The sequence below is a fragment of the Megalobrama amblycephala genome, linkage group LG10 (genome assembly GCF_018812025.1).
Source record: "Megalobrama amblycephala isolate DHTTF-2021 linkage group LG10, ASM1881202v1, whole genome shotgun sequence".
NCBI classification, from domain to species: Eukaryota; Metazoa; Chordata; class Actinopteri; order Cypriniformes; family Xenocyprididae; genus Megalobrama; species Megalobrama amblycephala.
In genome coordinates this window covers 36,011,649-36,026,676 of record NC_063053.1, presented here as the reverse complement: position 1 = coordinate 36,026,676, position 15,028 = coordinate 36,011,649, and the positions used below count along the sequence as shown (strand labels likewise).

At 38.2% G+C, this 15,028-nt stretch overlaps 1 protein-coding gene across 1 annotated transcript in view; it reads left to right on the top strand.

Annotated features, from left to right (window-relative positions):
• lrrc1 (leucine rich repeat containing 1) overlaps nt 1–15,028 on the top strand; it is a 62,822-nt gene that overhangs the window by 11,787 nt on the left and 36,007 nt on the right. Inside the window, 3 exon segments of the mRNA XM_048205917.1 lie at nt 4,052–4,169; nt 9,962–10,040; nt 10,807–10,896. Of these exon segments, the coding sequence (XP_048061874.1) occupies nt 4,052–4,169; nt 9,962–10,040; nt 10,807–10,896 (287 nt within the window).

Genomic DNA, 15,028 nt, shown 5'->3' with positions numbered 1-15,028 from the left:
TGTGAGGTTCTTAATCAGTGTTATAAGTTACCAGCCCACATTATTTCAACTTACTTTCAATGAATGATCGTGTTTAACGGTGGAATTTGTGGTGGAAAAACTACATTACCCATGATGCTGTACAAAAAATTTCCCAATCATAGAGTTACGACAAGGAAATAATAAACAAGCAATAAACTTAAAGGTGCAATATGTAATATTTTTGCAGTAAAATATCCAAAAACCACTAGGCCAGTGTTATATATTTTGTTCACTTGAGCACTTACAATATCCCAAATGTTTGCAACTATTTGTAAATCGTGAGAAAATTGCAATTTTAACCAAGGCTCCGGGACGTGTGAGGAGTCGCCTGTCAATTGCATCATACCCGCGTTACCCTCGGTTTCCAGTTTTATTTTGTAGAAACCATGGAAACACCAAAGACGCTTTAATATATTACATGTTTTAATAGACAAGGGAACAACTGTTTTGATATATTTATAGACAGAAAACTAATTGTTGTTATATAGCTCAACACGTTTAGTCTTATTGTTTAAATCTAATTTTCTTGATTTTTTTTTTTTTTTTGCGAGTACCATGCTTCACCACGCCTCAGAGAAAAACACTATTTTGTCAAGTAGCTAACATAGCATAATCAGATGCAGCTTTATTTTTAGTAACAGTAATACAGCATTTTCTCCATCATACAATACGTTTTAAAATTAATTGCATACCATTTATCAACACAAGCCATCCAGCATTTAATATGATATTGTAAAATCGATCTATCTTACTGCAGTGTGTAACAGTGTCTCACAGCAGCCGTCGAGCAAACGCACAGAGTAACGTTATTACATTATTTTCAACAAACTCAAATGTATCTAATATGATAAACAGAGCTGCGTTACCTCATACTCATGACCGGAAAAGCGGAAGCGGCGCCGGCGACTGTGTCATAATAAAAGTCCCGCTGCTCGTGAGGCGTGTGTTGATCAATCGCTCCAGCTCCTCGTTCAGCTCCACAACACTCGCTCCTGCTCTGCTTCATACTACAGTAATGTTAATAATCACATCCATGAACATGATTTCTTCCCGAGTCCAATCCCGATTCTTTTGCACCATCTGTTGAGATGGAGACCACATGTCCCAAGATTCCGCTCTCAAACTTGGCGTCATCAAGCTACACCTTTGTTTTGAATAGGCTCTAGCGGACAGAATTATTACATACTGTACCTTTAAAATATATTGTTTCAATGGACATAATCAACAACTTTTAAATGAATAGTTTTAATTTTCTCCATTGTTTTCAGTTTGATTGTCATTCGCAATGCTTCATAGGATTGTAGTTCTTTCACTCATTAAAGCTAGTTTTTCTTGGCGAATTTTTGTGATAAACTTGAACATGAGCTAAATATACATGGGGAACGCTTCGCCCTCACGTGAAACTGCCAAATGTGTGGAGTCCTATTGAAACGACTGGATTTTTCCCACAGAATTATGCAATCAATAGTAAAAGTGACCACACCTTAAGAGAGATTAGGTAATTTTGATACGGGTAAGCTTTACATTACAGCGGAACTCAGTAAGATTTGCGAAGCTCCCCCTACAGGTTCCTTCAGTGAAGCGCAGTTTTGCAAATACAGTACAAGGAATCTCGATGGAGGTGGGTAATTTTCGAAATTGTCTTATAAAGTCATAATATATACATTGTTTTTGAATTACCGTAAAGCACTTTGTCACTCTCGCGTGAACGTGAACATGAGGCGAGATTGTGTCGGGTCGGCGCAGCTCAACTTGCAAGTGCTGTTTTCTGGCGTAGACGTGCCAGAGGGGGTTAGTGCTCGCCTCAAACACACCACTACAAGTCAATCAACCATCGTAAGGACTTAGAAAACTATTTATGAAGGTAAAAAAGTTACTTAGTTCTGCTTTAAGGGGCTTTCACACTGGCTAGTTATAGGAACTAGTCACCAGGGCGGTCCCCCAAGAACTACATTTTCCCCTAGGACCATTTTCCTGGTATCATTCGCATCGGCAGTAGGAACTCTGAAGTGACATAAGCAGGCCGACAGCGACGTAATTTAAGCGCAGCATTCAACAGTGTCAACAACTGAAGGATGGAGGACGCCGTGATCAGAGCTGTTTTTGTTGTGTGTCGAGGGTTTTGTGATAACAGAGATGGAAAGTAGATTAAAAGAGCAAAAAGGAGAGCTAAGAGACACAATCTCCTGCAGTGCTACATATCATGAAGGCTGAGGCAAGAACACAACGTGCAGAGACTTTATATGGCATGCGTTCAGCCAATCAGCGTACACTTACGTCACTGGTAGTTCCTATTGTGCTGGGTTAGACTCTACTCTGAAGTAGGAGCTTAATTATCATTCCCATTTCCTGTGGTGCGAACATGACAAAAAGTAGGTACTTTCAGCGGTAGTTAGGAACTATGAAAATGTTCCTCTGGTGTGAAAGCCCATCCACTGGTGAAAGTACTAGATATTCGGTGAATTAATGCAATTGGCTAAAGGGTCAGATGCAGTTTTTGGCTCAAAATGGCCAAATATAAGCTTATTAATCAACCCAAAATATCAGTCTATCACTCCTATATACAGTAGGTTGGTTGAATTACAGAGGTACAAGAGTCATTAATATAATCATTGGAAGTGGAACCAGAATGTTAAATTCCTAACAATTCCCACGGTCTGTGTAATTAAGGATTCAAAAAGTTTGTCTGTAAGGTTTGAGTATAACAGGATCTACTAGTTTATGTCCAAATTGTAAACCAGACCCATTTTGCACCCTGATTTGTTCCTAAATTTCTCGATTGTGTCTTGCAGTTGAACACATAAAGGAAGTTTGTAACCGCAGGCAGGTTGTTTGTTTCTAACGGCCTCTGCCGTCCGTCTGACTGTGCTGTTTTATGGGGTGCTTCAAATGCACTTTTTTCCCCGGCATCAGCCGCAGTGCCAGTGAGAGGTGGGAGGAACTCAACAAGTAGGTCAGGCAGATAGACATGAATAGCTGATTACATCACAGAGAGCCATACACTGAGCCGCTTTTGCCAGGCCACTGGACATTAGTAATTACTAACCTTTTTAACTAGTTTTGTTTCTTTGTGTGGATTGATTGTGGAACACACTGACTGGAACGGTTCGTACCCCTTTTGCATGGGGAGTTTGTGTGTCTTGTGTTTCTAGACTAGCACGTCAATAATACTCAAATGTGAGTCAGTAGAGCATCAGAATTACCCATAATCCTCTCTAAACATTGCATAGGCTATGTATGGAGTAGCATACTCATGTACTGCTCTTACTATTCCTGCAGGATGTAGTATACAAATGTGAGGAATAAGCTACTACGTTTGCAAAATGTGCAGTATACAACAAAGCATACTGCGTGGAATCCCACGATGCATTGCAATTGAATTGACCTACAATGCTTTTACACAATATTGAATAATACATTTAAAATGGTTGTTTATTTATAAGGTGATCATTGAGTGGCATATTTACATGCAAAGTATTATAACTTGACAACAAAGAGTCTGTATTATACAGTGTATACTGCCTGATATTCATTATGTAATAATCTAGTATTCCATTCTGTCACAAGGTACAGCATGTTTCCATCCAAAGTTGTCAATTAAAATAGTGTGATAAATTTGAATATTGCATAAAATATATTCATCCCTTGTTTCCACCATTTCCATCCCATGTTTTCATCCCATATCTTGGATTTTTAAAAATGCAATATCCCTTTTTTAATGTAATATACTTTAATGCAATCAGCTTGGGAAGTTAAAGGGATAGTTCACCCCAAAAATTTTAATTATGGCAATGGAATCATTTATTCACCCTTAAAAACCAATATGCATATATGCAAAGTCATACATGTTTGGAAGTACTATTAAGAAAATGATGGCAGAATTGTAATATTTGGGAGAACTATCCCTTTAAAAGTCAAAGCATAACAAAAAACATCAGTCCTTCAGTCATACAATATATATTACAAATAACGTGCATAACGAATTCAAACTGCCAGTAGCAATTAATTGTTGTTTCTTGCTCTGTTTCAGCAATTTTTCAATTTGACTAAGCTGAGAAAACTTGGCCTGAGTGACAATGAGATCCAGCGGCTGCCGGGGGATGTAGCTAACTTCAACCAGCTCGTAGAGCTAGACATCTCTCGAAATGGTAAGAAGCTCTGTGGTTTATCAGACCACTGTTTAATTACTGTAAGTGTCTGAGAAACTTTGGCCTCCCATGTCTTGCCCTTCCCACACGCTCCCAGCATACGCCCAACATATTTCAGCAGCTGGTTTTCTGTGCTCCACAATTACGTACAACTTTTCAGCGTCGTTCACAGTAATTCCAAGCCTGGATCACCGGGTATCCACGCCCAAAATTGAGTTTTCGTTTCAGCTATTTTTACTGTTTTTGTTCAAGCGCCATCTTTAAGACTAGACTTCATGGTTTGTGGTGTCTCGTGGTTTTATATGCCATGTGTCTTCTCATGAAAAGCTTATAATTCTGCCATCATTTACTCTCCTTCATGTCTTTCTAAACCTGTATGGCTTACTTTCTTCTATGAACACCAAAGAGGATATCTCAAAAAAATGTATTGTTAATTTTATGGTTCATGCAATGAAAGTCAATGGTGTTGAATGTTGTTTAGACCCCAATGCTCTTTAAAACATATATATATATTTTTGTGTTCCGCAGAAGAAAGAAATACATACAGGTTTGGAACAACACGAGCATCAATAATAAATGGCGACAGAATTTGAATTCTTGGGTGAACTGTCTCTGGGAAGTGCCTGCCTTATAAATTGAAAAATAAATGACATCATATTCTGGTTGAACTCTGATCTCTCTTAGTTATAGCACCTTTTTATGGCAGGCACATAAATGACTGAAACATTGGCTTTGTTCCAAACCCTTGTGAGCTACCTTGCTGTCTGCTGCCCTCATAGGCAGGTAAGGGACCTGTAACCCGGCTGCAAGGGACCGAAATATAAGGCTCTAATTAGGCAGCAGCAAATAGAGTGCAACAGTTTGGTTCTGGAAGTAAAAATCCCGTTCAGTTTCTCTATAGGCAACTGACTTTGAACGCTGTGAGCTGTGAGGTTGTTGATCGATGGTTTAAGCTTATGTTAAAGTTGTCAGACCACATTAGTTCAACAACGATTACTGATTTTATAAGAAAAGATACTTGTCAATGATTTGATCTTTAAAGGTGCCCTAGAACGTTCTTTTACAAGATGTAATATAAGTCTTAAGGTGAAGTTTCAGCTCAAAATACCCCATAGATTTTTCTTAAATTAATTTTTTTAACTGCCTATTTTGGGGCATCATTAACTATGCACCGATTCAGCGTGCGGCCCCTTTAAATCTCACGTTAATGCTACACTGTTGGAGAGATTTATAAAGAATGAAGTTGTGTTTATGAATTATACAGACTGCAAGTGTTTAATAATGAAAATAGCGACGGCTCTTGTCTCCGTGAATACAGTAAGAAATGATGGTAACTTTAACCACATTTAACAGTACATTAGCAACATGCTAACGAAACATTTAGAAAGACAATTCACAAATATCACTAAAAATATCATGATATCATGGATCATGTCAGTTATTATTGCTCCATCTGCCATTTTTTGCTGTTGTTCTTGCTTGCTTACCTAGTCTGATGATTCACCTGTGCACAGATCCAGACGTTAATACTGGCTGCCCTTGTCTAATGCCTTGAACATGAGCTGGCATATGCAAATATTGGGGGTCGTACATATTAATGATCCCGACTGTTACATAACAGTCGGTGTTATGTTGAGATTCGCCTGTTCTTTGGAGGTCTTTTAAACAAATGAGATTTAAATAAGAAGGAGGAAACAATGGAGTTTGAGACTCACTGCATGTCTTTTCCATGTACTGAACTCTTGTTATTCAACTATGCCAAGGTAAATTCAATTTTTTATTCCAAGGCACCTTTAATGCTAGATCTTTACACATTTCTCTTTCTTTGAAAAAAATTAATGCATACCGGTTCAAGGTGAATGGCTTACATATGTAAATCGTGGCCACGAATTCTAAAAACACATAGTTTCAGAGCTGCTTTACAGATGGTCATATATGTCTATAATACCTGAATGCTTTAAAGGGGTCCTATAATGCCACTTTCACAAGATGTAAAATAAGTCTCTGGTGTCCCCAGAGTGTGTATGTGAAGTTTTAGCTAAAAATACCCCACGGATAATTTTTTATAGCATGTTAAATTTGTCACTTTTTGAGGGTGAGTAAAAACACTGTTTTTGTGTATGTCCCTTTAAATGCAAATGAGCTGCTGCTCTCAAGAAGAGGGCGGAGTTTCAAGAGCTCCTGTTAGCATTACCTCACTGCAAATGTTAGAAACTGTTCAGCCTTTTATGTTAAAAACGGAGTCGGATGATGATGGAGAGACTCAAGAAGAAGTGACAACATGTAGAATGCAACAGGATGTTTCTGAATGGATAGTTGATGAATTTATGTAGCTGATGTGGAGTTAACTATCTTAAAGTTATTGATTAGCATCCTGTCAGGATGATCTATAAATCGCTCCTATGGGAACTGTTGTACGATCCTACAGAGCCAGAGAATATATGCTGCATGAAGACAGAACAGGTATAGTTTAGTTTAATTATGGTTATAACTTATCTTGCTTTTATGACATGCTATTGCATTTGTGTTACGTACTCTACTGCAATAACATGGCCCCGCCCCCTTTGTTGTGTGTTCTCGGGGGCGGGGTTTATGTACATTTTAGGGTTAGTGATATCACCAACCCAGGAAGAAGCTCATTGTAGTCCCTACCAGCTGTTTGTTGTAGTCCTTAAACAGAGATTTTTGTAAAAGAAAATATCTCCCTTTGCATTGAACTTTGAGCGTCGTAACTTTGCAGATGTTGTTTATGATCAAACAGCAACATTACACACTAACTAAAGTTAAAAATGTGAAATCATAATCAACCACCCCTTTAATACAGAGCATTTTTAGGACTGGGTGATATGATGATATGTTGCTGATGTAAATGATCCACTTGTTTGAAATTTACCTATTTTTTTTTATTTATTAATTTATCCAGCAGATAAATCAGTGCCACTTTTTGTGAGCAGGACTGCATGAAATTACTGGCATCCGAGAGCAACGGAGATTCATTTTCTATTTTCTATAATTCACTGCATTTTAGTGAGACATCAGACAAACCTGAAGGTCCTCTCGAGACCCATCCACGAGCTCAGACTTTGCAGCTTATAACTTGCGAAGGCCTCAGCGAGTAATTCCCAAACTCGGGTCAATCGTAGCCCCAGACACAATCAAGACCTTTCCAACAAGATTGATAGTGTATGCAAGAGACTGTGATAGTGCGTGTGTGAATGAGTTTGGGAGCGGGAGAGAACTGCCTCTCACACTTTCCCTCACTATGTCTTGTACCTTTGTCTCTTTGTCTGATTTTCAAATACTTTATTTCTTCAAATTAAAGATTGTAATGTTGTAATCAGGGTTGCAAAATTCTGGGAATTTTCAAAGCTGGAAACTTTCCATGGGAATTAACGGGAATATATGGGAATTAACGGGAATTAATGGGAATAAACAGGGAATTTACAAAGTTACAGGTTAGCCTATAACAGGGTACTTAAATGTAGTTGAAAAGAACATCTTGCAGCATAATTTTGGTTAAAACAACCATATTTAATGCAATTTTACTTAATTTTTTTCCTTGCACATTCCTCAATCACAGTCAGACAGCACACTTCTTACTGCAGGGCTATTGAGGACACACCCCCTGCATGCACTGTGCATTCTCCCAGTCCATAACATGCACATTTGATCAAAATACAGAAAAAAACAGTAATATTGTGAAACATAACTACAATTTAAAATAATGCTTTTTCTATTTTGATACACATAAAAATATAATTTATTTCTGTGATGCAAAGCTGAATTTTCAGCATAATTTCTCCAGTTTTCAGTGTCACATGATCCTTCAGAAATCATTCTAACATGCTGATTTGATACTCCGTTATCAATGTTGGAAACAGTTGTGCTGCTTAATATTTTTTATAACCTATGATCATTTTTTTAGGATTCATTGATGAATAAAAAATATTTAAAGAACAGCATTAAAATTTGGGGGTCAGTAATTTGTTTTTCTTTTTTGAAAGAAATTAATACTTTTATTCAGAAAGGATGTGTGAAATTGATAAAAAGTGATAAAGTGATATTGTTAGAAAAGATTTCTATTTTGAATAAATTCTGTTCTTTTTAACTTATTATTAATCAGTGAATCCTGAAAATAGTATTACAGGTTCCAAAAAATATTCAGCAGCACAACTGTTTCCAACAATGATAATAACTGAATATCAAATCAGCATATTAGAATGATTTCTGAAGGATCATGTGACACTGAAATAAATAACACATAACAATTGCTGCAATAAAATATATTTATTTTACATATTTACTAAATTTAGAACTAATCGAATGCGAAAAATAAATAACTGTTATTTCATGTTATGACCAAACAAAATGTTTATATTTGTTTTTATATGATACTTTTTATGTAAATATTATACATTTATATAAATTTCCCAAAATTTCCAATTAATTCCCATAAATTCCTGTTAAGTTTCCAAATTGAAATATTTCCAAAATTCCCCAGGTTAAGTTCCCGTGGAAAGTTTCCGGAAATTTACTGGAAACTTTCCAGCCCTTTGCAACCCTAGTTGTAATTCACCTCATAGCTGGTTGGCTTGGTTCATAGCTTAAAACTCTTGAACAAATACTTCCGGAATCAACGCCACTGTTGCTCTCTATAGAGCTCCTCACTTGAAGCGCACAGTATACTCAACTCACAGCTGATTCCAATGGAGTTTTGTGTTAAAGGTGCTCTTGAATGAAAAATTGAATTTATCTTGGCATAGTCAAATAACAAGAGTTCAGTACATGGAAATGACATACAGTGAGTTTCCTCCTCCTTATATAAATCTCATTTGTTTAAAAGACCTCCGAAGAACAGGCGAATCTCAACATAACACAGACTGTTACGTAACAGTCGGGGTGTACACCCCAATATTTGCATATGCCAGCCCACGTTCCCAACATTATGAAAGGCATTAGACAAGAGCAGCCAGTAACGTCGGGATCTGCACAGGTGAATCAACAGACTAGGTAAGCAAGCAATAGCGAAACAATAGCAAAAAATGGCAGATGGAGCAATAATAACTGACATGATCCATGATAACATGATATTTTTAGTGATATTTGTGAATTGTCTTTCCAAATGTTTCGTTAGCATGTTATTAATGTACTGTTAAATGTGGTTAAAGTTACCATCGTTTATTACTGTATTCACGGAGACAAGAGCCGTCGCTATTTTCATTTTTACTTGCAGTATAATTCATAAACACAACTTCATTCTTTACAAATTTCCAACAGTGTAGCATTAGCCATTGGAATATTTACAATACTCATTCGACGCATGCATGACGAACACTTTGTAAAGATATTTGAGTTATATTAGCTGTGTAAACGTTGTTTATGTACGTGGAAGCGCGAGCTCCGTGGGTGGAGAGGACGAGAATTAAAGGGCCAGTAGCCCTGAATCGGCTCATTTATAATGATGCCCCAAAATAGGCAGTTAAAAAAATGAATTAAAAAAAATCTATGGGGTATTTTGAGCTGAAACTTCACAGACACATTCAGGGGACACCTTAGACTTATATTACATCTTTTTAAAAAAAGTTCTAGGGCACCTTTAAATCTCAAATGTTGGGCAAGATGGGAAATTGTATCTCTGCCTTCATGTTGGAAGTGTACCAATGATGCCTTAAAATGCTGCCTACATGGGCAGCTTTGTAGGCTTTGGTACAAAGCCATTGTTTTGAATATTGCAAGGTTTTTATTGTTGTAAGTGCATTAAATCTGTTTCATCTGTTTTTTCTTTCTCACAGACATTATGGAACTCCCTGAAAGCATTTCATATTGTAAAACCCTCCAAGTAGCAGATTTTAGTGGAAATCCTTTGACAAGGTAATTGATGTGCATTTCATCTTCTGGTCCTGCATAACCTGCTAAAACTCCTAATATATGGTGTCTGTTCATTAAGAAATGCTATATATTTACTGCAGTACTGCTGTTTATCATAGGTTTTCAAGATGGAGTACTAAAGTAGGGTTTTGATGTTGTGACCCTAGATTTTAATTGTGTTCATGTCAGATAAATAAATCTAGTATAATTAAAAGGATACTTTTGTTGGTAGCTTGTAGTGAAGCTAACTACTACTTTCTTTTTTTTTTAAAGAGAAACTTAGCCACTTTAAATTGGGGATAGACAATAGTAGCTCCTCTGAAAGCTGTACACTTCATCAGATCTACAGTCTTTGAGCTTATTGTGGTGTGTGGGTGCTTCTTTAAACGAGTCTTAATTGCATGTGTAATACACCACACAAATACGGTTTATTGACGATATCCTAATAGCTGTGTTGTGCTTGACAGGTCATGCGTTATGCATTAGCACTGGATCCACTTTGGCCCAGTTTGCTGATTTATTCTCCCATTTTGCTGGATGTTACAATGTTTGACCCCTGCTGTATTCTCTGGTTATTTTTTTTTTAACCTTATGGTTTAGTTTACTGGCAGATCTGTCTTGCTAGCAGTTTTTTGTTTTGTTTCGTGTGGTCATTAATATAGAGAAGTGAGCGATCATGTCTTTCACCTGTCCTCTTCATCAGTTATTTATCTCTCTGTCATTCCCGCTGTGAACTGTGAGTTGTATGTTTGTTTTTGTTTTGTTTCAGGTTGCCAGATAGTTTTCCGGAATTACAGAATTTAACATGCCTTTCCATCAATGACATTTCTTTACAAGCACTTCCAGACAACATTCGGAAAGTAGGTGTTTTTTTTTTTTTTCTTCCTCTGTTGTGCATCTTTCAGCTGCAGTCCTGTGTTTCATGCACACTCGTTTTATTGAGAGCAGCTCTTGGTTTGCAATATATTTTCTCTTATGATATGATTTAGATGGACTGACTTCATTTACTATTATCCACCCTCGTTGTGATGTTGCTTTTGTTAGGGAGCTTATACACTATATCAGTATCTGAAAAGCTTTGAATAGCTACAGTAATAATATCCCATGATTTGATGTCTATTACTGATATGTTATCGAAATAACTAAATCTATGTCTCTGATTTCAGATAGTTGACTCCACATTTTCAAATCAGTTTCATTAAGGTGTTCCTATTATGCTTTTTGTCAGATACTGTATTATCTTTAATGCAGTGTGTAATAGAGCAGCTGTTTGTGAATGTAAAAGGTCTGCAAAGTTTCAAAGATCAAAGTGTAGATAAATGGAGCTTTTGTCTCCCAAAAGAAAGAAGTGATTCTGAACTGCTGAAACGAGTCGTCAGTAATTCCAGTCTCACTTCCTGCTCGAACCTACGTGGGTTTGTAACTAATTTACATAATGCCAGCCTATGGTCTTCATTGGCTGTCCACAAACAATGACATCATTGAGGAAGAGCTAAAAATTCAGATATGGTAATCGCCGTTTGGTTTCTAACGTGCTGGAAGCGGTCGATCAATCACAACAGACTGGGCCGTCTGACCAATCAGAGCAGAGCAGGCTCTTGGAAAGGCGGGATTTAGAGAGACCGAATCCTTGATCGAACCGTTTCAGACACTGTGAGAAAAGAGCTAATGCTGCAGTGGATATTATGAGAAAATTAAAGTGTTTTTGACCTTGTGTGAATGTGAACCTGTTGTAGGAGACTCCAAAACAAAATTAAATTCATCCTCAGGGACATTTCTGAGACATGGACTGAGACTTCCAGTCAGTGGTTTGTGTAGTTTAGTCTATGATTGGTCGATGTTTAGCTGCCGAGTGCTCCATGACACAGTCTCCAGGACGACATATTGTTTCCTTAAAAACAGCCCGGCATGCATGTGAGTGGCTCGGCCTGTTATTCCAGTGTATGTTAATATCACCTCTCGGCATTGTCTCCTTAGTAACTTGGACTTCTTTCAGATTGAAATCTGGGAAATGTCTGAGTAACTTTTGTTTTCTCTCCCTTGTGTGATTCCATGGCTCTCTTCATTTCCTGTGTAATTTCCTGTTTCGTGCCTGTCATCCCTTTATCTCAGTTCACTGGCGGCCTGACCCTTCAGAAGGTGTCTAGAAATTCCCTGATTATTCCTTTTATTAAATAGTGAGTTTGAATATGAATAGTGAGCTTTACAAATTAATCAACTACAAATGCCCGTTCACACCAAGGAAGGTAAAAGAACAGCACAACTATAATGACCGCGGCACAGAGGGAACGATGTGATTATTTTCAGCTGATGAACAATAAAATCATGGACAGCCAATCAGAATCTGGTTTAAAGTGCTCAAGAATTTAAAGCGGCAGATGACAACTGCAGTGTGCACTTATAATAAACAGAACATTATTGTGTTGATCAGGGCCGGACTCTGGTGTCAAAAGTATTCACATTCATTACTCGGGTAGAAGTATAGATACTAGGGTTTAAAAAGACTTTGTAGAAGTTGAAGTATCAACTCAAGCTTTTTACTCAAGTAAAAGTGTAAAAGTACTTGTTTCAAAACTACTTAAAGTATAAAAGGAGTAATTAAAATTAAATTAAAATTAAAATTAAATTAAAAAACCAAAATTAAATAGGAGTAACGAGGCCATTTTTTAATGTAAGGAGTAGAAAGTACAGATAATTGCGTGAAAATGTAAGGAGTAGAAGTAAAAAGTCGGCTAAAAAATAATACTCCAATAAAGTATAGATACCCCAAATTTCTACTTAAGTAAGGTAACGAAGTATTCGTACTTCGTTACTTGACACCTCTGGGGCCGGACTGGGACAGAATTTCAGGCTATGAAATCTCACACTCATCCAGGCCATACCATACACCCACAACAAATTTTGAAGCCACGGACAACTTTATTTTTTGTATGACCATCACACAAAAAAGGTCTAAAACCTTTTCCTGGGTGCGTGCAAAATAAAAAAAAGAAAGGTTCTCTCTTGAACTGCACCTTCACTTCTCTTTACTTTACCTTCTCTTTATTTTTCCTGATATCTCTTTCTAAATTGCCTAAATGTCAAAATTAGTAATAATTAACTAAATCATGACAATATCTTTACAGAAAAATCCTAATACTGTTTATTTAATACCTGTTTGTTTAATGTAATGCAACTTTACTGTACATAATAATGACAATAATGAATACATACAGAATTTTGAGTGATGATAGTAATGAGGTGCTACTGCTAACATTTGCAGTTTAATTGCTAAGTTAATGAGGACAAAGCTACAGTTAGCCTATTGACAGAAGAAACTGTCCTGCACAGGTCAGTAATTTTGCTGCGTCTGGCCACTTCATCTACCTCCTCGAGCTCCTTGCACTGACTGGGGACTGTTCTGTGTCCAGACTGTTCAACGAGAAATCAGAGCACCACGGCACTAAACCCATACACAATGGGAAATCAGAGTGCAGCGCTGCTAAACCCTTAACGCAACGAGAAATCAGAGCGCCGCTAAACCCATACACGACAACAAATCATAGCGCCGCACCGTTAAACCCATATGTGACGAGAAATCGGAGCGCCACATCGCTAAACCCATACGCGACAACAAATCAGAGCGCCACACCGCTAAACCCATACGCGACAACAAATCAGAGCGCCACACCGCTAAACCCATACGCAACAACAAATCAGAGCGCCACACCGCTAAACCCATACACGACAACAAATCATAGCACCGCACCGTTAAACCCATATGTGACGAGAAATCGGAGCGCCACATCGCTAAACCCATACGCGACAACAAATCAGAGCGCCACACCGCTAAACCCATACGCGACAACAAATCAGAGCGCCACACCGCTAAACCCATACGCAACAACAAATCAGAGCGCCACACCGCTAAACCCATACGCGACAACAAATCAGAGCGCCACATCGCTAAACCCATATGCGACAACAAATCAGAGCGCCACACCGCTAAACCCATACGCGACAACAAATCAGAGCGCCACACCGCTAAACCCATACGCGACAACAAATCAGAGCGCCACACCGCTAAACCCATACGTACGACAACAAATCAGAGCGCCACATCGCTAAACCCATACGCGACAACAAATCAGAGCGCCACACCGCTAAACCCATACGCGACAACAAATCAGAGCGCCACCACCGCTAAACCCATACGCGACAACAAATCAGAGCGCCACCACACCGCTAAACCCATACGCGACAACAAATCGGAGCGCCACACCGCTACACCCATACGCGACAACAAATCGGAGCGCCACACCGCTAAACCCATAGCACCACACCGCTAAACCCATACGCAACAACAAATCAGAGCGCCACACCGCTAAACCCATACTTGACAACAAATCGGAGCACCGTGCCGCTAATCCCATACGCGACAACAAAACGGAGCACCGTGCCGCTAAACCCGTATGCGACAACAAATCGGAGCACCGTGCCGCTAAACCCGTACGTGACAACAAATCGGAGCGCCACACCGCTAAACCCATATGCAATGAGAAATCAGAACACCACTATCACCAACCAGAGCATGTGAAAAACATAATAGGTCTAAGGTTATAGAGTTCAAATATACATAGGCTACATTAGGCTACATGCACATTAAACATCAAAGTTAAGAATGAAGAAGGAGAAGAAATTGAAAAGAAGTGTGGAGAAACAGATTAATTTTGTGATATACTAACAGCAACATTTTTTTTTTTTCTTATGGATAAAAAGTTGGAAATACCTTTGCAGCGATATACTGGTAACAAACATCCCAATATCCATGCTGCTGAGCGTGACGTTTAGATGAATATGTCAATATGTGCTGCGCTTTCCTCTCAATAACAGCAGTGAGAAAACAGCAGTTCAGAAAGCATCTGATCATAGTGATGTGGATATTGCAGCAGCTCTGCAATTCGGCACTATCCAGTCAAGTCACGTCACTTTTATTTATACGCTACTACTTT